Source organism: Mercenaria mercenaria, chromosome 14 (genome assembly GCF_021730395.1).
Source record: "Mercenaria mercenaria strain notata chromosome 14, MADL_Memer_1, whole genome shotgun sequence".
In the NCBI taxonomy this organism is placed as follows: Eukaryota; Metazoa; Mollusca; class Bivalvia; order Venerida; family Veneridae; genus Mercenaria; species Mercenaria mercenaria.
In genome coordinates this window covers 75,855,981-75,883,537 of record NC_069374.1, presented here as the reverse complement: position 1 = coordinate 75,883,537, position 27,557 = coordinate 75,855,981, and the positions used below count along the sequence as shown (strand labels likewise).

Below are 27,557 nucleotides of genomic sequence, written 5' to 3'. Positions count from 1 at the left end.
AAAGGAAATCCTTCACAACTAACTACTGACAGAGTTCTTCTCAACTGGTTGCTTATAGCGAGTCCATATGAATAGTTACCTACAGGGAGTTCTTCGCAGCTAATAACTAACTGAGAGTTCTTCACAAGTAGTAACTGACAGGGCGTTCTTCACAACTAGTAACTAACAGGGAGTTCTTGACAATTATTTATTGATCGGAAAATATTAGCAACGAGTTACTTACAGGGAGTTCTTTACAACAAGTTACAGGCAGCAAGTTCTTCAGAACTAGTTACTGACAGGAAGTTCTCACAAATAAATTAGTGACTACTGAGTGGGAATTTTCACAGTTACTGAGTGGACAGGGATTTCCTCATAAGAATGAATGAGTTGGGCTTTAAGACAAACCGACACAAAAAGGTCATATATCGCCAAGGAAGTAACTGGTGGAGTTATTCACAACTAACTATTAACTGGGAGTTTCCACAAATACTAACAGGACAGGGACTTCTTCACAACTAATAACTGGAAGGGAGTTCTTCAGAACAATTTACTGAGAGTGAGGTCTTTACACCTAGTAACTGACAGGACAGGGATTTCTTCACAAGTAGTAACTGACAGGGCAGGGACTTCTTCACAACTTGTTCATGAAAGGAAAGGGAGTTCTTCATAACTAGTTACTAACAGGACAGGGAGTTCTTCACAACTAATTACCGACAGGACAGAGTAGTTACTGACAGAGTTTTTTACAGCTGGGTACTGACAGAAAGTTCTGTGCAACTAGTTACAGACAGGGTGTTCTTCACAACTAGTTACTGCCAGGAAGTTCTCAGCAATTTCTTATTGACAGGGAGTTCTTCAAAGGGAGTACTTCGAAACTAGTTACTGACAAGTTCTTCGCAACTAGTTCCTGAATGGGAGTTCTCACAAATACTCACAGACAGGATAGGGAGTTCTTCACAACTAGTTACTGACAGAGTTCTTCACAACTAGTTACTGACAGAGTTCTTCACAACTAGTTACTGACTAGGAGTTCTCACATAGAGGATAGCGAGTTCTTTAATACTAGTAACTGACAGGGCAGGAAGTTTTACAGTAAGTTGAGAGGGTGTCATTCGTAACTAGTTACTGACGGAATAGGGAGTTCTTCAAAACTGGTAACTGACAGGGACTTCTTCACAACTAGTCATCGACAGGACATGGAGTTCTTCGCAACTAGTTACTGACAGGGAGTTCTTCACAACTAGTTACCGACAGGGAGGTCTTCACAACCATTTACTGACCGGGAGTTCTTCAAAACTAGTTACTGACAGAGAGTTCTTCACACTAGTTATTGAAGGGGAATTCTTCACAACTAACTACTGACAGGAAGTTCTTCATAATTAGTTAATGACAGGGAGTTCTTCACAACTAGTCACCGACAGGACAGGGAGTTCTTCACAACTAGTAACTGACAAAACAGAAAAGTTCTTCGAAACTAATATATGGCTGGGACTTCTTCATAACTAATTACTGGGAGGAAATTCTTCATAACTAGAAACTGACTGTGGGTTCTCCACAACAAGTTACTGACAGGAAGTTCTTTGCAAGTAGATTCTGACAGGACAGGGAGTTTCCCGCAACTTGCTAAAGTTCCTGACAAGTAGTTACTGATAGCGGAAGGAGTTCTTCACAACTAGTTACTGTAAGAACAAGGTGGTCTTAACAACTAGTTACTGGCATGGCAGGGAGGTTTTCACAGTTGACGCTGAGTTCTTGATAACTAGTAACTGACGGAACAGGGAGTTCTTCATAGCTAGCTACCGACAAAATATTCTTCACTAGTTGCTGACTGGTCGTTAATACAATACCGAATTATTCAGAAAACAGGATACTTTACTCTTGCAGACATAAATTAAAATCAGGAAAAAAAAAACAAGACAATGACATAATATAAAATTTAATAGAAAAATATGTTACTCTATAAAATCATTTGGTAAAACTTACGCAAGCAACAAGAAATAATGGCAACATATACATGTACTTCAATTAAATAATATAAACAATAATACAGCAATCCCTTTTTCTAAAAATTGCCTCAAAAAGGTACAAATATTAAAGATAACAATATCCAATATAGCTAATAGGAAATAAAATCTGTAAAAAGATCCTTTGCACATTTTTTTGGCATTAAATGTTATAAAATACCATCTGTACAGCCCCCAAAACATTCTGATAAACATTCCTCACTTTCGGTTCCCTCACCTGAAGTGTTGTTGCCTGATGCATTAATGGGAGGTATTATTACACAGACAACACTTTGATCAAATCTATGTGCAGAGAAAAGATAATGCAGTTTAAGCAGATGGAAATATTGGTTGTAAATACCTAGCATATCAATTGTGGTTCTTAACACATTGCAAGAATTCACAGTAAACTCAACTTTTCATTTACAATAGACATACGTGTATCACTGTTTCACTATTATTATAGGTTATTAGCTTTGTATCGGGAAATATGCACGAGTTCTTCAGCGGAAATACTGCGCGACTTTAGGAGCGCAATATTCTTCCGCTGAAGAACGAGTGCATATTTCCCGATGCAAAAATAATAACCTTTTTATTACATACGCATCTACACGTACAAATATGTATATATCATAAATATGTACAATCACCTGAATAGGATTGACGATACAGAACTAAATAGAAAAAAAATAGTGCAACAACACACACTGAATTACGTCACGCACCCGATATGAAATTCAGGCGTCAGTGTATGTAAAAATATTGACGTTTCCAGTACCAGTGTAACTTAACGGGGAATAGAAACGAGTATGTAATAATAGCTTATATCAGCGCAATGATATTTGTTGAAAAACCTAATAATCTATTTGTTCCAGTCATATCTGTTCACCATTCTATTGAATGCATCTCTTGCCTCTGCCTCACCGTACTCTCTGTCTGGATTCGAGTCTAGACGCATGTTTGGGTCGCCCATAATCTCTGATCGTATTTCAGCAAGGATACTCTGAAATACACAACCCCGAAACTGAACAGTTTATATCATAAACAAATATTAATTCATAAATTTAAATGAATAAATCAGCTGTAACTATAATATTTATGTATTATGTCATTTAAGTGGCATAAAGGCAATCAGTTAACCTACCCAGTGTTCTGGATCCTATTCATGTTCTTATTTATACGTAACAAGTAAGTGAAAACTCTTTTGCATGAAAAAGAAATTAATGGTGAATGACTTCACACAAATTAACTGCTGTCTAATCAGTCTGGAGAACATCTGCCTTGTTTGGTATAAAAACTTGTTTAAAAATCTGCAGTGGAGGGTAAAGGCTTAGTGTATATTCATGTTGAATGATTCTCTATGGTGACACTAAAATTGCATGGAAATTTCTTTTAATTACTATATTTATAACCCACTCTTTACACACACTTGCATTGGTAGACAAGGAACTGGTAAAACCGAATGATGCTCCCCGTGCATGTGCTTGTCCCAAAAGAAATGGAGATAATCAAGAGAAAAAAATTGAATAAAGGGAGATAATTAAAGCAAGGGACATATCATTATGTGTAATTTTTGCCTCTATGATTTGTGAAGTTTCAATGAAATGCCATTAATACTTTTCAAGTAATGCTTCGGACAAGCCTTATTTTTGTTTAAACATATTTTATTTTGCAATATTTTTACAATATGATTACAAATATACAATAAAGGAATGGACAGGAAGCTTTATATAAGGGGAGATAATTAATAAACTAGGTAAAATACAGCTATGGTTCTTTCACACTGCACTTCCCGTCAATGGCCTCTATCATTTTTTTTTGAAGTTTCAATGAAATGCCAATAATACTTTTCAAATAATGTTCCGGACAAGCCTTATTTTGTGTAATAAAGGGAGATAATTCAAAAACTAGGTATGGTAGAGTTATGATTATTTGACACTGCACTTTGCAGGGTTCCCACAATTTTCTGCTGGTAAAATTCCAGACTTTTTCCCGACTTTTTCCAGGTTTTCTAGCAAAATTCCAGGTTTTGCAGTCGAGGAAAACCAGACATTTTTCAAACCTTTTTTCCAGGCTATTCAAGGCTTAACACTGCAGGTTCTACAGTATTTGTATACTATATCTTTGGGATAATATATATACATGATGCATGCTTGTAAAATTGCATTCTGGTAGTAAAAGGCATACTGAAACACTGGTTTGTATTTCTGGCTTCCAAGGTTTAACGCTCCTTTTCAAAAATATTCAGTCATAAACAAGTGGGTTGCTTACCTAACCATCGTTCCTGGGTGTAAGCCAGTACTAGACATCAACCTCCTTCAGAAAGGATCAAACTTTGTACTGTATAATTCTAGACACAAAGTTTATCTGTACTATATATTTTAGGATTAGGTGACGGTAATTTTGACACACTGCTACAACTTATTGGCTATGATGGACTTTTATTGTCCAACACATTATATCAGAACACAAGGAGCTGACGCCAATTTCTTGCCAAAAATGCCGCGCAATAGTGCAGACATCGTGACTGTACATGATCAAGTAAACGCTTGCAAAACGGTCCGTTTTATTAACACGTTATGACAACTAGTTTTGTACTCAAACCGGTTCGTACTTTTCCCGAGTTTTTCCCTATTTTTAACAGATATCGTAAAAATCCCGGCATTTTCACGACCGGGAAAAGATTTTTCGAAATTCCCGACTTTTTCCCCGTTTCCCGGTAGCATGGGAACCCTGACTTTGTCTCATTTGCCTCGGTCTATGATTATGTGAAATTTTAATCAAATGCCAGTTATACTCCGGACAGAAGTGTGACAGACGGACGGATGGACTGAAGGCATAGTGGCAACAATGCTAGCCCTTCGGGAAGCATAAAAATAACAAGAGATCACAGAGTGATCTTGGCACCCACCATTGAGCCATTTTTAAATGTTCCAAATTTAAAGACTAGCTCAAGGTCAAAGTCAAGGTCAAAGTTCATTTCGGTACACAAAACTGTGCATGTGGCCCATGCATGCGGTCCAAATTTAGAAGTTGTAGCTTGAGAAATGTGAAAGTAGGTCACTAGATCAATTTCAAGGTCAAAGTTCATTTCGGTACACAAAACTATGCATGTGCTTCAAATCTGAAGGCTGTAGCTTGAGAAATGTGAAAGTAGGTAATAGGTAAAAATCAAGGTCAAATTTCAATTCAGAACACAAAACTATGCATGTGGTCCAAATCTGAAGACTGTAGCCTGAGAAATGAAAAAGTAGGTCACTAAGTCAATCTCAAGGTCAAAGTTCATTTCGGTACACAAAACTATGCATGTGGTCCAAATTTGAAGGCTGTAGCTTGAGAAATGTAGAAGTAGGTCACTAGGTCAAAATCGAGGTCAAATTTCATTTCGGAACACAAAACTATACTTGTGGTCCAAATTTGAAGTCTGTACCTTGAATAATGTGAAAGTAGGTCACTAAGTCAATGTCAAGGTCAAAGTATATTTCGGTTCACAAACCTATGCACGTGGTCCAAATTTGAAAGCTGTAGCTACAGAAATGTGAAAGTAGGTCACTAGGTCAAGATCAAGGTCAACTCATGTAAAGGTTCATCTAGCCACTCAAAACTATACACGTGGTCTAAATTTGAATTTGAATGGACAAGAAGTTTTTTCCTATGTAAGTCTATATAAACCATATGATACCCGGGGCAGGGCCATATTTGACCCTAGGGGGATAATTTGAACAAACTTTGTAGAGAACCACTAGATGATGCTACATTACAAATATCAAAGCCCTAGGCTTTGTGGTTTTGGACAAGAAGATTTTCAAAGTTTTTCCCTATATAAGTCTATGTAAACCATGTGACCCCCAGGGCGAGGCCATATTTGACCCTAGGGGAATAATTTGAACACTCTTAGTAGAGGACCACTAGATGATGTCACTAACAAAATATCAAAGCCCTAGGTTCTGTGGTTTTGGACAAAAAGATTTTCAAAGTTTTTCCCTATATATAAGTCTATATGAACCATGTGACCCCGGGGGCGGGGCCATATTTGACCCTAGGGAGATAATTTGAACAATCTTGGTAGAGGACCACTAGATGATGCTACATACCAAATATCAAAGCCCTAGGTCCTGTGGTTTTGGACAAGAAGATTTTCAAAGTTTTTCCCTATATAAATCTATGTAAATTATAAAAATAAACAAAGGGCCATAACTCACTTAAAAATTGTTGAACTAGTCTGATTTTCAGGGGGACATAACTAGGGTACCAATACATTATATTGACAAAATCCCCCAGCAGTTTCTGAGGAGATGCGATAACGAGAAATTGTTAACGGACGGAAGGACGACGGATGCAGAGTGATTTGAATAGCCCACCATCTGATGATGGTGGGCTAAAAAGATATATCTGTTTTGGGAACTTTCTTGAAACATGTAAACCTGCTGCTAGTGGACAAAAAGGGAATCAACCGTTGACACAACAGATTTAATAAAAAAATTTGTTTTTCTTATAACAGACAAGCCGAAGCCATAATATGTGTATGTGTAAAACTTACATATCTGAAACTAACTTAAAATGGTAAATTAAGATCCACTGTCTCCTAACATTTTTAGCATAGTTTTTGATAAAATGCATGCTGTAATCTGACCCACTGACCAAATGATGATTATTGCAACTAACTGTTTAAGTAATGAGTTGATAACATTGAAGGATACTGCAATATAGAGAAAAGTGCAAATCTGCTTGATTTACACCATTAGAATATGCCGAGCACTGTTGCCACCACTCTAGTTTTGTGTATCCTTAAAGAGCTAATCATGCTTGCCTTATCAAGTCACAAACAGATTAATTCCCATATAACTTTATTCTACTATCAATGCAAAACTGTTTACTATACCTGTAAGTCATTGGTTGGTGTCCATCCTGATTTTGTTAACGTCTCCATACATATACTGCCACCTATAGTCACATGACCTGGAAAAATATCAGTAAATTCCTTTTATTACCTTAGTCTAACAGTGTATATTGTATTATTTAAAAGTCAAAAATTACAAAATGTGTAATACAAGATTTGCACTTGTAAAATTTGCTACAGATATCATTACAAAATTAGTATACATTAAAATCATATACCTGAGAAAAATTTAAACCTTGGTCGTGTTACTCTTACAAATGGAGGTGCCATGGGGTATTCATCAGGAAACTGCATCTCTAAATACACAACTGGCTGTAACCAAAGCAACAGATTTATATAAATTAAATATTCATTAAAAACAGTAACAATTTACAGAAGTTAATACTCATTAAAGCATATACACTTTGTAACGATGACATGGTAGGCACTCATTTGTGAGGCATAATTTAATACATGAATGTCAACAATGGAAAATCTGCAGTAATACAGCAGAACACTAACTAAGACTTTTAAGTTTTTCAATCGATCCAAACATAAGACTAGATGTGTGTCCATAGGACACAGGTGCCCCCACTCCTGCCACTGTAACGTTGTTCAATGACTCAGGGTAAACAATTTTTAAGATGTTTGCAACACAAACTTTTAAGAACCTCATGTGTATTTTTCACTTAGTTGGCCATAACTCTGGCCTAGCTGAGTAAAATCCTAAAGAGAACACTTCATAGGCTATAAAACAATCCTCTAATATTTTATGATTCTAGGTCAAGTACATTTTAACATTTTAACATACATGTTTCACAAACTTTTTTTCTATGTAAGTCTGGACAAGAAGTCTGGTCTTGTGTAGTGAAATAATGACTGTTGCAGAAGGTAAAATATTTTTGGAGCTACACGCGACAAAACATTAAAATGACAATTTTTTCCTAGGTCAGGGGCCATAACTCCTACAATACTGAATGAATCCGGACGCGAAACCCCAGGTGCACAACTGCACATGCTGACCAACATTCCTGTAAACTTTGGTCAATCTAGGTCAAATACTTTTGGAGCTACGCGCAACACAACATTAAAATGACCAATTTTTAACTAAGTCAGGGGCCATAACTCCTACATGACTGAATGAATCCAGACGCGAAACCCCAGGTGCACAACTGCACATGCTGACCAACATTCCTGTAAACTTTCGTGACTATAGGTCAAATACTTTTGGAGCTACGCGCGACACAACATTAAAACGACCAATTTTTAACTAAGTCAGGGGCCATAACTCCTACATGACTGAATGAATCGGGACGCAAAACTGCACATGCTGACCAACATTCCTGTAAACTGTGGTGACTCTAGGTCAAATACTTTTAGAGCTTTGGCAACAACATTAAACTGACCAATTTTTTACTAAGTCAGGGGCCATAACTCCTACACGACTGAATGAATCGGACGCGAAACCCCAGGTGCACAACTACACATGCTGACCAACATTCCTGTAAAGTTTTGTGACTCTACGTCAAATACTTTTGGAGCTAGGTGCAACACAACATTCTTGGAAGGACGGATGGACGAAAGGATGGACAGACAAGAGCAAATCTATATGCCCCCACCACTTAGGGTGGGGGGCAATAATATATGGCTATTGGCTGGAGCCCATACAAACTGCCAATGTAAGCCCAGGTACTTGAGTCATAAATGCTCAAGCCAGTGCTTCTTACCTGTACAAATAATTATTTAGTATTTTCACAAGAAATTAGTCCGGCTGATCTGATGACACAAACTACAAGACCTCGTGCTAGTTTCTCTTTGGTTGCTGACTCTAAACTCAATTAATACACATTATTATTGTTTCTTATGATAAAACTAAAATAAACAAGTGAATGAAGTATTGCCATGCAATACAAAGTCCCCTACTGGAAGGCACCTTAATTTTCTCTACTGCAGTATAACATAATGAACTGATATCTGTCAATGATGTATAAACAATATTGTACTATCGAGGGGTTAAAGCCAGAACGGTATAAGTCCACGTTTTACTGAAAATCACTTTTTTAGACTTTTTAATACTATTTTTAAAGCTCCTTCTTTTGCCCTTATCTCTGGCCCCATATTAGGTATAAAACCTAAGATATCAAAGGGAACCATATCGCAATAAGTGCTAATCAACAGTATCGTTGTATGCCAGAACGTTATAAGTGCATTAACATGAAAACCAGAAGGATTTAAGTGCACTTAGTCCCTTCTGGCAGTATACATTTTAATACATTATGTAAGGTAAAAAATGTGCCAAAACGATACAAGTGCACTTAAACCATTCTAGAAGTAACACATTATGTTGATAATTCAAGGTGCAAATGAAACATGATCACTTAATACATTCTGGAATTAACACCTTTGGTTAATTAGGAAAGAAAAGACTTTCAGAACTTGTATCCACAAGGTATATAATTGTTAATTGTAAATGGAAAGTAATATTTTTATTAAGTTTTATGTTATATTCACATGATAACTTATATTGTTCCCTGCTAAAATTGTGAAAACTCCCCAGATTTAACAGTATTCTGCCATATTCATATATATTAAATAGTTTTGGCAAAGAAAAGAATTAAAACTATGAGAGGGAATTATAAAAGGAGGCAAGTTACTATCAATTTTTTGTCAAGCTTGTGCTGTGAACAGAAAACAAGAGTTGACAGAACAGGTGATAAAACAGTTGAGACTGTTTAATCAGGAACATAGTAAAATGAAAACCAGAGATAGAGAAAAAAATCAAACAAATTGAGCGCAAAAAATCCCCAACCATCCGCAGTCAAAGTAGTTTTACTGACTCCATGTTCCATTGTCAACCAAGTTTATTACATTTATAAAGAGAAAGTTAGGTTGCTGCAATTTGTTTTTCTTCACTTTGCCGAATTTAAGTTCAACATGTAAATTGTAGAAAATATCTGAAGAATAAAGAAACTCTTGTGAACTTTGAAGTTGGCATACATGTACATGGACATTAAAGCATATGTGTTTTCATTGTGATTTTTGTGAAGGTGAGAATTGTTGCTGTAACATTAAAGTGGAGGACAATCAAAATTGATAATTATTTTTACTGAATTTGCCATTTAGTGATATAAGTGTTTAGCTGGTATAATTCAACGTCAATTAGTGAGGCGTGGCTTATCCGTTATCCTCGGTGTTTACCGCAGTATTGTTATGAGCTAAAAGTTCAGACACACTTCAATGCATAAAGTTGATCTATACTTGTTTGTCAGAAAATTCTACTGTTTATTTGATAACACTGATAATAATTTTAATGAAAACGATAAGAGAAATGTATTATTCAGTTTGTTTAATATTAATTTTCACTTCCACCGTTTCAGTTTATCAGTTGTTAAAACACAAAGTTCTATTTTGTTGCATTTTGGAAATAAAATGGTTTAATATAATACTTAAAGTTAGTTCATTGATTATTTTCACTTTATCAAAATAGGAACCACACAATTCTTCAAATATTAACTTAAAAGTTACCCTTGTTGATATTTTCTTCAGTAGAGGGTATCTCATACCCTGTCAGTCGGATAGAATTGTGAGAATGGCAAAAACAAAAAATCCTTCTGTTGTAGCACATTTACCAGTGAGAGTTTTTTCTTTCTGTAAAGGGCATTGCAAAGTATGAATTCCAAAAAAAAAAAGCCAAGATAAAAAGGGACAGAAAAGTGGAAAAAAAACTAAAAGGTTAAAATTTAAAGAAGGTAAACCTACAAATGAATATGTTTAGTACAGTTTCGATGACCTACATTTCGAATGTATAAAACTGAAATCGTCAAGGAAATGAGCTTCTATAAAATCTGATTTACTGCCGATCTACAATGCAAAACTTCCCATTATACAAAAAAGAAAGGACTTCTTTAGCTTTGTTCTGATCTTCAGAATTCCATCAGTATTTCAAGATATTCATTCTGAAAAAGCAGACAGAGACTGCCTATCAGAAGCAGACATGTTGGAAGTAAGTGATGAGTCTGATATTGAATAGTTACTATAAGTACAAAAGAGTTGTTTTGTTTTAAGAGGTACTTTATAGTAACAGATGGGAAAACGTTCTTTTACTAATATCTAGAATGGATTGTCGAAACTTTGTGTGGTGTAATTGTTATACAATTTTAAACATAATTTTTGATTTTATACACATTTTACTCAACATTTTTATTTGAGTGCACATATTTCCTTAGTCTTTGTAAATCATGTCATAAGATTTGATAGTTTTGTTATAAGTGCACTTGTGATAGTATGGCATCAAATAAAATCAGCATTATTGCAATATTTTAGAGTACTAAGTGCACTTAACACATTTGAACCCTCAAATTATTTTCCATTTTGTTGTACGCCAGATTGAGTTAAGTACAATTTTAACTATAAAACCAATTTAGTTTGTGAGTAGTCCTTTTATATTCTTCATATATTATAACAACATTATTGTCTATAATGTAACCAAATCTTACCTAAATATTCTCATTCAGTAAAAAGTTTTATGTGTCTAAAACCTTCTTTTGCGTTTTTCTCCACTATTTGAAAAATGGACTTATACCGTTCTGGCTTTAACCCCTCGCTATATATACAATATGTTATAACAACACACTTGGATTAAAATGTGCATACATAAAAACCCACAGTTGTTTTCATACTGAATTGTTTTGGCTGATTGTAAAAAACGTTATCAAATAAGTTATTTATAGTAACAACAAAGGGAAATTAATCCTAAAAAAGTCCAAAAAAAATCTATATAATACTAGTCCAAAAGAAACTCTTCACAAGGTAGAGACAGGTCAAAATACACCTAAAAATTGGATGTAACATGCATGTTGTACCACAGAAAAGTGGTCTCGATTTTTCTCTACCGCCAGTAATAAAAAAGTTACAATAAAGTCTATTTATAGTTACAACAAAGGGACGTAATTCTAAAAACAAGGGTGCCTCATGATGGTGAACATTTGGTCCAAGTTACGTCAAATTCCCTCCATGCATGAAGAAGAAATGCTCTGTACAAAGTCATTCTTGAATTTGACCTTTGACCTCTTAATATGACCTTGACCTTAGACCTAAGGACCTGGTTCTTGCGCATGACAATCCGTCTTATGTTGGTGAACATTTGTTCCAAGTTACATCACAATCCCTCTATGCATGAAGAAGAAATGCTCTAGACAAAGTCATTCTTGTGTCTGACCTTTGGTCTCTAAGTGTGACCTTGACATTAGACCTTGGGCCTGGGTTGTGCGCATGACATGTTGTCTCATCCAGGGGAATATTTGTGCCAACTAATATCTAAATCCTGTTTTGCATGACAAAGTTATAGACCGGACAGGAAAAAAATCCTCTTGACCTTTGATCTCAAAGTGTGACCTTGACCTTTGAGCTAGAGTACTGGGTGTTGCGCATGACACGTTGTCTCATCATGGGGAACATTTGTGCCAAGTAATATTAAAATCCCTTCATGGATGGCAGAGTTATGGACAGGACAGGAAAAAAACTCTGTTGACCTTTGATCCCCATTTGTGACCTTGACCTTTGAGCTAGGGGTCCGAGATTTGCGCATGACACGTCGTCTCATCATGATGAACACTTGTGCCATGTTTAAAAAATATCTTAATGAATGTGAGAGTTATGGATCGGACACAAAACAGACCCTGTTCATGCTATGTTAATATTTGACTGCTAAGTGTGACCTTGACCTTTCAGCTAGGGGTATGAAAGTTGTGCATGACACATCGTCATATTATGAGGTACATTTGTGCCAAGTAATATTAAAATCCCTTCATGGATGGCAGAGTTATGGACCAGACAGGAAAAAAGCCCTGTTGACCTTTGACCTCCAATTGTGACCTTGATCTTTAAGCTAGGGGTCCAGGTTTTGCGCATGACACGTCGTCTCAACATGGGGAACATTTATGCCAAGTAATATTAAAATCCCTTCATGGATGGAAGAGTTATGGACTGGACAGGAAAAAAGCCATGTTGACCTTTGACCTCCAACTGTGACCTTGACCTTTAAGCTGGGGGTCCGGGATTTGCGCAGGACACCTCATCTCATCATGGGGAACATTTGTGCCAAGTAATACTAAAATCCCTTCAAGGATGGGAGAGTTATGGACAGGACAGGAAAAAGCCCTGTTGACCTTTGACCTCCAATTGTGACCTTGACCTTTGAGCTAGTGGTCCGGGTTTTGGGTATGGCACGTCGTCTCATCATGGGGAACATTTGTGCCAAGTAATATTAAAATCTCTTCATGGATGACAGAGTTATGGACCAGACACGAAATTGCGGACGGACGGATGGACAGACGTTCTAACGAAACGGTATTTATGTGACACCCCCATTGTTCTCTCTATTGTTCTATCAGTCACATAAAAAGAAAAAAGTCACATAAACAGAACGGAATGAATGACATCAAAGAGAAAGTACCGTTATGAAGTCACTTAACCATCATTTCGCGGGCACGGACAGACGGAATGACGGAAAAGCGCATTCCTATAGTCTCTGAAACTGGTTTTCAACCAGTAGGGGACTAATTAGCAATTGCTAAATAAGTCTGTATTAAAAACGAAGTTGCCTTAATTAATGTGGGCCGGTGATTTAGTGATAACACGCTGGCCTGTCAATCCAGAGGTCCGGGGTTCGAATCCCGGTCCAGGCACTAGCAATTTCTGAGATGCTATGCACCAGGCATATTAAAGAACCAGACTGTCTATTCGCAAAGAACTAGGCTAAGTTAGCCGAACAGGCCTGTATCAAAAAGGATTTCTCTCTATCGATCTGTCCTGGGGGCTTTACCTCACTCTGTCCCTCTGGTCAGATCACTCTGTGTCTGTACTAGTAGAGGATGAATTTCGCACCCTGTGTGGCTGCATTTGCTCTATGTAAAGCGCCTTTGAACGTGTTTATCATGAAAAGGGCGCTATATTAATCTTGTATGATAATAATGATAATAATAATAATAAATACATCACCTCTCTTTTATGTTTTTCTGCCCAGTTTCTGATATCTTTTCCTAATGCTGTGTCTGCTGGAAACCCTGTTAATTTCACATCCTGAAACATGCATTTACAACCAACTAGCATAATCAAACAAGAGGGCCATGATGACCCTATATTGCTCACCTGAGTACCATTGCTCTTAATGATAAGATCAAGTTTTGATACAGATCACATAGGCATACACTTTAAATATCACCAGGATAAATATTTTCTTGCAACAGTCCCTTTTGACCTATGGGTCATGTACTAGTCATAGCCAATCTCCATACCAAGTTTGTTGGACATTGGCTCAAATACTGCATTTTTGTACTAGCATGACTATTCCTTACCCTGGAAGACTTAATTAACATTTAAAACCAATCTCATTAGATGCTGCTTAGGTACAGTCTAACCCCGCCTAAAGGCCACCCCTGATTGGCGGTCACCCCTTCCCAACAGTCAGTCTGTGACACCCCCGTCGATTTTTATTACCCTCTTCAGCAGTCACCTCTCATCCGCGGTCAGCGGTCAACGATTTTGCCCCCCGTCCACCGTATTTACCCCTATCAGCAGCCAATCGTTTTTATTTTTCCAAAATCTCTTGACCGTTCGAGCACTAAGGACGTATCCGAAACTATGTACATTTGTTCATTTAGCGATGGATTGTTTATTTCGCGGCAGTTTGATAATAATTACTGATTATGATCTCTTAATCAGAATTCTATGTGTTTACAAGGATTTTGTCTTCTAAACGAAGTGTATGACTTTGGATGCCCACTTCGCGGTCGTTGAAGATACAAAATGACAAGAGCTTCTCAATTCAAACTGATAACAAAAGGTGTGATCGTCTTTTTTCTTATGATCATACGGCCAGTAATTATCGGCAATTTTGTTATTCACAGTTTGATCTCGGTAAAAGATAATGCTCGATTAACAGATTTGTAATTTTATTCATAATTCATTCTCAAAATACTAATAAAATTTTGTTTTAAAAGAAATATAAACCACTCGATGCTTTACGGAACGTAACGACGATGTTTGATTTAGTCTTGACAAAAAGCGCATAGAGTAGTTTCCCTTTACCGAAGTGGTGAAAACAAATTTTGTTGTTTACAATAGGACAGGCCGGAGTTGTCGACTGTGAAGGAGACCATTAGTACTGTGAAGTTAAATGCACGTCAATGTATTCTGGTAAAATGGTAAGAGTAAATCGAAAAAGAAACGGGCCTCAAGTCATGACTGAACACTGGTCAGAAGTCTGAAATATATAAATATTCTGACTGCCCATCTGACATGGTCCTGAATCGCTCACCTCTTCCATATCCCACATGACCCAGTTTTGAGTATGACGTCATTTTTTCTATTATCTGACATAGTGACCTAGTTTTTGAGCTCATGTGACCCAGCTTTGAACTTGACCTAGATATTATCCAGATAAAAATTCTGACCAATTTTCATGAAGATCCATTGAAAAATATGGTCTCTAGAGAGGTCAAAAGGTTTTTCTATTATTTGACCTATTGACCTAGTTTTCAAAGGTACGTGACCCTGTTTTGAATTTTATCTAGATATCATCAAGGTGAACATTCTCACTAACTTTCATGAAGATCTCATGAAAAATATGACCTCTAGAGAGGTCACAAGGTTTTTCTATTTTTATACCTACTGGCCTAGTTTTTGACCGCATGTGACCCAGTTTCGAATCTGACCTAGATATCATCAAGGTGAACATTCAGATCAATTTTCATGAAAATTCATTGAAAAATATGGCCTCTAGAGAGGTCAAAAGGTTTTAATAATTTTAGACCTACTGACCTAGTTTTTGACCGCAGTTGACCCAGTTTCAAACTTGGCCTAGATAACATCAAGATGAGCATTCAGACCAACTTTCATACAGATCCCATGAAAAGTATGGCCTCTAGAGAGGTCACAAGATTTTATATTATTTGACCTACTGACCTAGTTTTTTAAGGCACATGACCCAGTTTCAAACTTGACCTACATATCATCAAGGTGAACATTCTGACCAATTTTTATGGAGATCCATTCACAAGTATGGCCTCTAGAAAGGTCACAAGGTTTTTCTATTTTTAGACCTACTGACCTAGTTTTTGACCGCACATGACCCTGTTTCGAATCTGACCTAGATATCATCAAGATGAACATTCAGACCAATTTTCATACAGATCCCATGAAAAATATGGCCTTTAGAGAGGTCACAAGGTTTTTCTACTATTTGACCTACTGACCTAGTTTTTGAAGGCACGTGACCCACTCTCGAATCTGACCTAGATATCATCAAGATGAATATTCAGACCAACTTTCATACAGATCCCATGAAAAATATGGCCACTAGAGAGGTCACAAGGTTTTTCTAATATTTGACCTACTGACCTAGTTTTTGATGGCACATGACCCAGTTTCAAACTTGATCTACATATCATCAAGGTGAACATTCTGACCAATTTTTATGGAGATCCATTCACAAGTATGGCCTCTAGAGAGGTCACAAGGTTTTTCTATTATTTGACCTACTGACCTAGTTTTTGAAGGCACGTGACCCACTTTCGAACTTGACCTAGATATCATCAAGGTGAACATTCAGACCAATTTTCATGAAGATCTCATGAAATATATGGCCTCTAGAGAGGTCACAAGGTTTTTCTATGTTTAGACCTACTGACCTAGTTTTTGAAGGCACGTGACCCAGTTTCGAACTTGATCTAGGTATCATCAAGATGAACATTCTGACAAATATTCATACAGATCCCATGAAAAAAATGGCCTTTAGTGAGGTCACAAGGTTTTTCTAATATTTGACCTACTGACCTAGTTTTTGATGGCACGTGACCAAGTTTCGAATTTGACCTAGATATCATCAAGGTGAACGTTCTGACCAATTTTCATGAAGGTCTTGTGAAATATATGGCCTCTAGAGAGGTCACAGGGTTTTTCTATTTTTAGACCTACTGACCTTGTTTTTGATGGCACGTGACCTAGTTTTGAACTTGACCTAGATATCATCAAGATGAACAGTCTTACCAATTTTCAGGAAGATCTTGTGAAATATATGGCCTCCATAGAGGTCACAAGGTTTTTCTATTTTTAGAGCTACTGACCTAGTTTTTGACGGCACGTGACCCAGTTTCGAACTTGACCTAGATATCATCAAGATGAACATTGTGACCAACTTTCATAAAGATCCCATGAAAAATGTGACCTCTAAATGTTTACGGACGGACGGACGGACGACGGACTTTGCGCGATCACAAAAGCTCACCATGTCACTTTGTGACAGGTGAGCTAAAAAAGGGGAAGTACTTTGTCATAAATTAAGTCAATAGTTATCTACCCTGATTGTCCGAGTCCATCTGATGGCATAAATGACATTTCAGTTGGTTACTGAGATACACCCATTTTAGTTTGAAACCAAGGGAGGTAATTTGAAATAAAATCAGTCCATAGTTGTCTACCCTGATTGTCTCAGTCTAACTAATGACAATAATGAAATTTCAAATGAGTCCTATAAATACTTACTGAGATAAATCCATTTTTATTAAAATCTGGGGAGGTAATCATGCATTGGTATATGCATGTAGAAGATACAGAGTACAAGCCTTTACAACAATATATTAGTAAAGTCAGTAAAAGTAGAAACTTCTTACCATGGAAGACACAAATAATGTCTCAAACCAATCTCATTAGAAGCTGCTAGGTATATTCATTTACATAAAAAATAAAGGGAGCTAATTTGTCATAAATTCAGCCAATATGTACCTTCACCGATTGTCCAAGTCCATCTGATGACATAAATGAAATTTCAGATCAGTATCTTCATTAGTTATGGAAATATACCCATTTTAATATGAAATAAAGTGAGGTAATTTGACATAAAATCAGTCTTCTTTCTTAAGTAATACAAGGTGGAACTATTAACTTAAGTTTCTGCATGGTCTGGTAACAGACATGGAACAGGATAAGACCAGTTTGCCAGTAAAAGCTTGTAAAAAAAGCATTTACTAAGTATCTGACTCTAAATGACAACTGTATTACCCAAATAAATAGATTATCTCCCCTGGGAGTTCCCTCAATTCCAAATTTGTGAGCGTCTTTTTTCATATTCCTCAAATCTGCAAAATGAAAATATATTTATCATTTTCTGTTCATATTAACAGTTACTGTTAAGATACTACTTAAGAAATAATTTATAGCAAAAGTGTGTTTTGACACTATTTATGCACGATGGGCGGTTATACGTCGGGCGTAATAATTTCACGAGGGCACAGAATTCAATTTTGGCAGAACCACGTATTATTCGAATGGGGTGTTCACTGAAAATTTACTGACTGAATAGCGAATAGGGGTCGTCTACTCCAGCAGCCCTACAACCCTATGAAGTTTGAAGGTTCTAGATCAAATGGTTCTCCAGTTATTGATCGGAAATGAAGTGTGACGTACGGACGGACAGGGCAAAAACAGTATGTCTCCCCCAGAGGGGGGTGGGGGAGACATAAATATAACTGACAAGTAAAATGACCAGGGAAACTTGTATATGTATGCATGTACTATATAATATATACACAATTCTAGGATGAATATGTAACGGTATCTTCTGCTGAAGTGCTCAATATAAACTGAGTACGATAATGTCCGGCTTTCAAATGATCAAAAAAAAAAAAAAAATTAAGGTTAATGTTAGGGCTGAAATTGACAAAACATGGGGCTGACAATGACTTTAAAGGCTAACCTGGGAAGATTACATGGGTGGGGGTGTAACAATAACCTTTTAAAGGTGGTCAATCACATTTAAACAACATTTAATGACATTTTTTACTTTTTGTATATTCTGGTAGAGAATTATTTAAGGAACAAAAAAACGATTACATAGAGTTAGATTCCTATTTGAAATGTATATTTTATTATTTTTATAAAATTTTGTAATTACTCCCCTTTTATATGAAAGTATATAAAAAGCTGGGTATTTCTTTTTATTTCGATACAATGTCTAGTTTTACATTTGCATTTGATAGACATATCAACTATTGAACAATCTGAACCAAAATGCAAGTTTAAAAGCTGTGTGTAGCTTCTGAATTCATTTATTTCCAATCTATCTTGGTTGCGCAACCAAGATAGGCAAAGGGAGGTAATAATAATTTTTCAAAATTGCGTTTCTAATGAATTCCATCTAAATACATAATTTTTAATGCAAATATTTTACAAATATATTACAATATGTCTAATATTTATACATTTCCTTAGGCAAAGTATGTTTATCAAATTTATACTTATGATAAAATAACTCTATCTTGGTTCTAGCAACCAGGATAGGAAAATACCTCCAGTGAAAATCTAATTTGTATTAAGTGTTAAGTGAACATAAATGAGTGTAAATGATCAGATGCTAAAGTTTCGAACAAATCCGTTCCATGGCCAAAATCTGATTATCCACCTTTAAGGACCAAATAGGTCTACATTACTCACCTGTGGAGATTTACAAGGAACTGATACTCATCAATCGTCTTTGTTTTTATTGAATGTCTTTCTTTAGCAAAATCCCAAAAGTTCTGTACAATGAAACTAGTTTAAAAACAAACTCTTCAGAGAAACACTAGTTTCTCGTGTTTCTGAAACATTTTATTTAAAAGCTTTAACTAAAACTACCAAGAAAGAGGCTTTAATTAAAGCGTTATCATAACATTTAGCCTTATGTAAAACATAACCCTTGTGACAGCCCCATATCTGAAACCAGGGACCCTTTTTGAATGTACTTTTAGGGAGACACTAGTCAATTTGATACATGCTATTATATCTGTTGTCCAATTCTTGCATTTTTGTTGTAACACAATGTACAAGTGGGTGACAGAGGTAAAATTCAACCAGCCGAAAGATTCAAACATACAACAGGAATCTGACAATTTACCCCTACATGCTATTTCAATATAACATGACAAGAACTAGTTTGGATCATTTAATTTCTTTGTTCTGAAAAAAGTTTTTTGTCTTTCCCGAAAAATTACGAAAATGAACATACAAAATGACTAACGTGCAGCTAACAACACTGCATGATTAAATTTATACATAAGTACAATACCTTTAACAAGTCTCTGGAATGCAGCAGGATTGGTCTTACCACCAAAAAATCTCTCGTCTTCCTGGTCGGACTCACCTCTATAAACAAATAAACTATTTCTGTAATACACGTAATATACCTATGTTCAATCAGAAGCCAAGAACTGGCTGCGAACCAGCATTGGCTCTGGCACCAACCGGCACCACAGAGTATATAAGCTAAATAAAGGAACGTGCTACGAAACTTGCCTAGTCTTAACAGTCAAATTCTGAGAAGAAGTTCACAATTGCTGAACGAAACTGGTCAGGGAAGATGTCCAGTCAACAATAGATGGAGGTAATACAGCAAAACATTCACACATCTGATTGTCCTTTTTTCACTAGCTGATATAACAGATATCCTAAGATAATATCATTCATTTGCAAAATTTCTAAATATAGCCATGTTGCAAACTTAACCAAATATATAGCAAGATTCTAAGATGCAAGGTTTTGAAATTTCATGCTTGAATAGAAGCTTTACTAAAACAACAGAAATATTTTTGAATGGGTGAAACTGAAATCAACCTTTCAAGTTAAATAGGGTGTACACAATCTATGTTCTTAAACACCACACACTTTGAAAGAAACAAGACAATTCTATGCGAGTTTACTTCCCAAAAATCAAATAACAACTTTTACTTTCAGGCTGCAGGGAAAAGCCAGTAACATAGATTTCCCTATGTTTTGCTAGAGACTGGAATCTTGCATGTGACATATCATCCTGTCATCGTAAACAAGAGCTCCGCCAAGCAGGGCAATCTAGGCCTGAAGGGTTACATCAGAGGATGGGAGCAAAATTTAAAGAACTATAGTTATCTGCAGTTACAACAACAGCTGTCCATAAGACAGCAAGCTCGACTTTTCTCAGTGCTTGAATCTGAATTAGAGCTTAGCCAGTAAAAACATGATAAAACTTTAACCAAAGAATTCTAAGCTAAAAAGGAGCATAACTCTGTCAAAATTCAAACCAGAGTTATGGGGAGTGTTTCTCCTAGTGTAGACTTTGATAGTAAGAGAGATATTTGACTTTATCAAAAACTTTAACCAAAACATTGCATAAGAAGAAGGGGCATAACTCTGTCAAAATTTAAATCAGAGTTATGCAGATCCTTTCTCCTGGTCTAGACTTTGATAGTAGAAATGACTCTTTTTAAGATTAAAGTTATAGCTTTGATAGTAACAGATATATTTGACTATCAAAATCTTGAAACATCGGCAATGCTAAAAAGCTAAAAATAGATGTTTATGAGTGTTGCATTATTCAAACATTTCAGTATACTAACTTTTCTGGTGTTTCGGATTTAACTTCAGCCTGTGCTTCTACATCTTGATCATCATTATAATCATAGTAATCATCATCGACATCATCACAATCATCATCACTTTCCTCATCAGTTGTTTCACATTTACTGAAAACCTGCAAAGTAGAAATTTACTGACATGTTGCAACTGAGCAATCGGACATATTCCATTTTCAACTAAAGTCTGTATTTTAACAGGACATTATTTTTCCTTTAAAATAAAATATATTTAAAAAAAGTTTTAGCCAGCCCGCTTAGCTCAGTAGCTAGAGCATTGGTCTATGGATCGCTGGGTCATTAGTTCGATCTTTAGGCGGGGCGTATGTTCTCCGTGACTATCTGATAGACATTGTGTCTGAAATCATTAGTCCTCCACCTCTGATTCATGTGGGGAAGTTGGCAGTTACTTGTGGAGAACAGGTTTGTACTGGTACAGAATCAAGGAACACTGGTTAGGTTAACTGCCCGCCGTTACATGACTGAAATACTGTTGAAAAATAGCATTAAATCCAAATCAAACAAACACAAAAAAGGTTTAATTTGTAAATGAAATGTCTAATCAATGAAATATATTTCAATTTTGCTTATATATAACAAAGTATTTGTATATGCAAATGTATCATGAATAGTCAAGTAGAAAATAAAACTAATGACCTTTACATCTGAAATTCTGAATCCTTCGTTGTATAAGTAAGCTAATAATTTACCTTGGCAAATGGGTGATCTTTAAGCTGACTTGCTGTCCATCGTTTATCAGGTTCTTGTTCAAGACAATGAGACAGGAAATCCTTTCCTGCATCACAGAGATTCTCTGGGGTTGGTGGAGTCTCCCCTGTTCCAACTCTGAACATAATCTGGAAGCTATTCCCTAGGTCATGCCACGGAGGCTGAAATAAATCACATTCCTGGTATCATCCTAATAAAAAATTCCCTAGAACTAAATTGCAAATATTTACTTTAATGAGCTCAAAAATAAGACTGGGTTGAAAAGAATGGTAGCTGAACACAATACAAAACCAGCAAACAGAGGCTAAAATGACTAAACACACACAGATCTATACAATTACTTACCAAGTTCAATACAGCAATTTGTATGTTTGTTTGTTATAAGTTTATAACTGTTTTTAGACAGTATTCCACTACATAAAGGTGGGCAGTTAATTTAACAAGTCTCCCTGGATTCTGTACCTGTTACCCACAAATAACTGCCAACTACTCCACATGGATCACAGGTGGAGGAAGAAAGAACTTTATGTTTTCTTGTCAACATTCCAGCTAGACAGAGGAAAACCAGACCTTCTGTACACCAGCAGGTGGCTTCCTTTACATTCAAAGCAAAGTAAGTAACAAAGCTCCTTATAAGACCGTAAGTTAATGAGTATCACAAGCCTTTTGTCACCTTGTAGAGTTTAACAGCAAATGCCTGAATCATTTTTGAATTTATATAATCTGTCTTCAGAATCTTGCCAATACTTCCTTTTACATTTTTTAAACCATAGCTTTTTGTCACCTGTAAATCCTAAAGGGTAGTTATGCAAAAGTTTGAATGTTTCATTGGAAAACGTAACTTCTGAAAAACACCAATTAATTATGTTACAATGATTGCACCAAATTGTATATTTTGTATCCTATTCTAGCATAACTTGGCAAAACTTAATGTACTACCAGGTGTAATCATGCTGTCATCTTAATAGGGAACATTCACTGGCCATACATAATCGTGATAGGAATTTTGATGGCAATATACTATGAAATATAAATGTAATCCCTAGCTAATACTTTCCAGCTTTGATGATGGAGGAAGACCTCAGGTGCCCCTCCTGCATTATTTCATCACGAGCAGGCACCTGGGTAGAACCACCGACATTCCGTAAGCCAGCTGGATGGCTTCCTCACATGAAGAATTCAATGGCCCAAGTGAGGCTCGAAGCCACATCGGTGAGGTGCAAGTGATTTGAAGTCAACGACCTTAACCACTCGGCCTCGGAGGCACCAATTTTGGGTCAAGGTCACTTTGACTTTGTTTATTTACCTAATGACACCCAATAAATATTGGTCATCAACAGACAAATTGTAATCAGGCTATAATATTTTTACTATAGGCATATGAGTTACTTCCTTAGTTAATGATCAGAAACAGTTTTAAGTCTCAAAAACTGTCACCTTTACTTTAATATTCGACCTACTAATCCCAACAACAATGAGGATCATCCAGTGAATAAAGGCTATCATCTGATGAGCTTCCTAAGCCAAACCATTCGTTAGAAACCGTTTTCTGTCTGAGACTGTGACCATGACAAACTGAAACCTCTAACAAAAGGAATCATTAAGTGACCACAGGTAATCATTCCTTGAAGTTTTACTTCAGTAGGCAAAATAATTCTTCAATTATTGATCATAAACTGTGACCTTGACCATTTACCTTCTGATCCACAAGTTGCAATTATCTATTGACATATTAAGTCTAACAACTGAAGGCAGAAGTGTTCTCCAAAATACTGATCATACACACAATTTTCTTAAAGGAGTTCATCACAATATTTTGTGCGCAGCTCAATCGCGCAGCAAGCGATATCTGCTGTAAAGTTCAGAATTCGCCGCCGAAAGTGCATAATTGTCGGATATGCAGCGCACTCGCGCAAAATATATCGTATGTACTGACAATATAGGTCGTGCATCCATATTTTACCTTTAAAAGTAATGGTGTTTTATTGGAGGAGTAGTTGTAGGAAGTGCTCGAATCGAATACATTGTGGACAGCCAATTTGAAAGTAAACTATTTCGTCCAGTAATGATGCAGCCGACTCCAAGTCAAATAAAATTCCAGAAAATCTTAACGTAGATATATCTCCTTCAAGTTCAAATGTGACTTCCTAAAAATGTTGTTATACTTTTTGTGTCCCATCCCGCATTTCACGTAATAAGACCAGAGTTATGGCCCTTGATAGTCAAATTGTACATAAAGTGTCTAAACATTTGTGTCGCATGTACCTCAAAATTATATGTGCCAAGAGTCATGAAATCACACAAGAATTAAATTCAGCATGCGAAGTTGTGCACCAGTGCTTTTATTTGAGGTTTCACTCAATAAAAACAGATTTATGTCCCTTGACGTGGTCAAATATATACGTAAATGGGATGTGAAAGCTTGTGTAGCACGTATCTCAAAAAGTATTTGACCTAGAGGCATGCAACCTTAAAGGAGCATTATTCCGCATGTGAGTAAGAATATTGGTTAAGGAACTGATAATAACATTGTGCAATTTGTTTTGTAAGAAAAAAAATGTTCATAATTTTTAGGTGGGTGGGGTAATGAAAAAATACTTTTGTGGGTGAGTGAATATTTTTTAATTTTTCTTGAAAACAAGCACGGGTCGATATTATTTTTTTGGTTTAGATTTTTTTTTGTCTTAGTTCTAGCTTACATAATATAAAATATGGAAAAATTCTGTCCGCTAGATTTTTCATATCATTAAGAAATACTTCGTGTTTTTCTCAGTTTCAGATACTTTCGACATCTGTCAAGAGTAATTTTTCTGAGTTAATATATCTATATGTTGACATTTTATGCATAGTTATAGTGGTGTTATAAATTCGGATGCATAAACAGTAACATCAAAGTGAAACTTCGAATAAATATTTGTTTGCAGTAGTTTTATTATGACATGTATGTACTGTTTCTTCGGACAAAAATACCGATTTGGTGTTCTTAATATACTTTGAGTATTGAAAAAAGAAGCATGGGTACCTATTATTTTTATTTTTTATTTTAACTTGTCATACATCAATCTATAAATATGCAGAGTTACAAAAAATTCTGTCCGCTAGAAATAATTGTGAAAAACATCTTTAAATCATTGAAGTTAAACATTGGCAAAAACTGAGTGTGTTGGTTTCTGCTTAAAATGATCTCAGGTTTAATAGTTACAAAATGTTGGTCCATTAAACTGTGCTGTAGGGATTCGCTGGAAACTGATTAGGGTTGTTAGAACTAAAAAAATAGATCTGTTTAAAATCACCTCAAGTATACAGATCTATGGGCAGGCATGCATTTCAAGAAAATGTTTCCTTTATGCTATCAGGTTTAATTTTCACATATTTGTTTTAAAGGTTTGACTTCCATGTTTCATACACATTTGTCACCTTTTAGATTAAGTTTTGTTTTTAAAATTGGTAAAAACTTGTAATGCAAAAAACAAAAAACAGTGTTGGCTGAATATCCTCAACAAATATAGCTATAAAAGGAGAGAGTTTCAAATAAGCTTTCAGCTTCCTACTCAATCCTGTATCCTTTTTGATATAATTATGTATATGTTTTAAATGAATTATGATTAATAAAATATAGTTTAAACCAAATATAGCTATCGTCATTATCTACTGTTATCAAAGCTTACTTTTCCCGTTGCCATTTCAATGATCACACAACCAACACTCCAGATGTCCGAAGCTCTTATATGTTTCTCCTTACAAGTTTGTGTGATTACTTCTGGAGCCATGTATGCTTGAAATAAAAAACATAACAATACTGCAGGGTCCTCAGTTGTCTATAGCAAGTTTATAGTTATCAGTAGTAAGTCTTATTTAACCAACAACAGCTGTTAAGTTTTGCTGTCTTCAGATCGTTCAGCATTACATTTACGCGGTGTTAGTATACTGTTGAATATTTTAGCTTGCGCAGTTCCAATACTCACTCCCTCTTTAAAAGCTTTGGGTATTGTTCAGTCAATACTTGCTGAAAAACTACTAAAGGCTATTCTAGCCAAGTGTAAACATTATCAAGATTTCTTTTAGTTCTATGTTGTGACTAAAATCAGAAAATATTCATTTGAAAAGCAAGATTAGGTATTTATTGTTTTCTATCAATTAAAGCACTTAACATTTTCAGTGCATTATGAATTGAACATATCAGTGTTAGTACACATGCAACTATTATATAACAATACCTATGGTGCCGACGAGTTTGTCCATCTCATTTGTAGTTTGGCTTTTTAACTTAACGGCACAAGTTAAGTGACCCAACTTGAGACATCCACTCGATGTTAGGTATATATTGGTCCCTGCAACAAATATAGCGAAAGGCTGTATGTCAGAGTAAGTTTAATAAATTCATTAATGTCATGAAAATTTATTTATGTCTGTGTTATAGCAAAATGAAAACTTTAATCGTCTATAATCAAACAACAAAATATAGACCGCATTTAGTCAGAGAGTTACAAAAGAAATTTACTTAGGAAGGAATTTAATTCAGATCATAAATATAAATACAGATTGTTCATTAGCGCAACATTACTTTTAGAATTTGATACAAGGATACTTATTATAAAGGAATAAAGATGCTATTCACTTTTTAAAGCAAAATCAAATCAAGGTTTCGAAATTAAAACTGAATTAGTTTATCTAATAAGCTGGTTTTATTGTTTTCACTTTCACTTGAAATATGTTGTTAAATATCACAAAACATTACCTTTAATATCTCTATGAACAATGTCATTGTCATGTAGCATCTGTACTGCTGTGAGCAGTTCCTTTGTGTATACACGTATCCTGTCTTCCGTTAAGCCTTCTCGAGAAACCTGGTCTATAGTTCCCCCATCACAGTACTCCATGAACACCAACACTTTAGGCTAGAAAGTACAGAGAAGCAGATTTAAGTAAATTATTATATGTTTCTACATATCACTAAAGAGACCACATAACATTTAGGTAATTCTATACAACAATTCAGAGTATCTGAACAACATTCAACAGTTAAACCTTTTAATTATGTTCCACTATTCTTCATAACGATCATTCCTATTAACCTTCGCTCACAATCCAACAATAGTACAGTTGAAGTAGACTAGACAAAATTTATTCAAATGACTTTAAACGGGCCATAACTCTGCAAAAAAAAAACAGTTTGAACATGAACAACTAAGCTTCAAACTAATAATTCTTAGAAATTCAGTTAATTGTTTTTCGACAGGAAGCAATGATAAGCAAAATGCAGACAAGAAAGGAAAACAAGAGCTCCAGCAAGCGGGACAATATATGTCCGAAGGATTATATCAGAGGAGGTTTTAAGGTAAAGCAAAATTTAACAAAATTTAAAAAAATTTTTTGGTAGTGGGGTGAGGGTGATGAGACAATGTGCAGATTGCAATAATCTGCATTACCCCCGCCCCCTCCCACCTCCCTGCCAAATAAAAAAATAAATAAACAAGAGCTGTCGGATGACAGCGCGCTCGACTATTTGAAGAATTGATTGAAGAATGGGGTCAAAATATTTCCATA

The 27,557-nt window shown here is 35.7% G+C and overlaps 1 protein-coding gene across 1 annotated transcript; it reads right to left on the bottom strand.

Moving 5' to 3' along the window:
* Positions 1-1,904: 1,904 nt before the first annotated feature.
* LOC123526949 (serine/threonine-protein kinase 10-like) lies at positions 1,905-26,921 on the bottom strand. The gene is made up of 11 exons (XM_045306203.2): positions 26,749-26,921; positions 26,228-26,341; positions 25,679-25,785; positions 21,992-22,171; positions 21,267-21,400; positions 19,964-20,040; positions 17,923-17,999; positions 13,864-13,944; positions 7,104-7,197; positions 6,868-6,944; positions 1,905-2,988 (listed from the first exon to the last, which is right to left on the bottom strand). The coding sequence occupies exons 1-11, from the start codon at positions 26,888-26,890 to the stop codon at positions 2,848-2,850; spliced, it is 1,224 nt and encodes a 407-aa protein (XP_045162138.2). The 5' UTR covers positions 26,891-26,921; the 3' UTR covers positions 1,905-2,847.
* Between the last annotated feature and the right edge of the window lie 636 nt (positions 26,922-27,557).

What these genes read in the sequence shown, in the direction of transcription:
- LOC123526949 (XM_045306203.2), bottom strand. Translation starts at nt 26,890, where the DNA reads ATGGAGTACTGTGATGGGGGAACTATAGACCAGGTTTCTCGAGAAGGC. An exon ending in TTGAAATGGCAACGGGAAAA is followed by an intron (nt 22,172 to 25,678) that starts GTAAGCTTTGAT and finishes GATTTATTTCAG; the next exon opens with CCTCCGTGGCATGACCTAGG. An exon ending in AAATCCGAAACACCAGAAAA is followed by an intron (nt 20,041 to 21,266) that starts GTTAGTATACTG and finishes ATTTGTTTATAG; the next exon opens with AGGTGAGTCCGACCAGGAAG.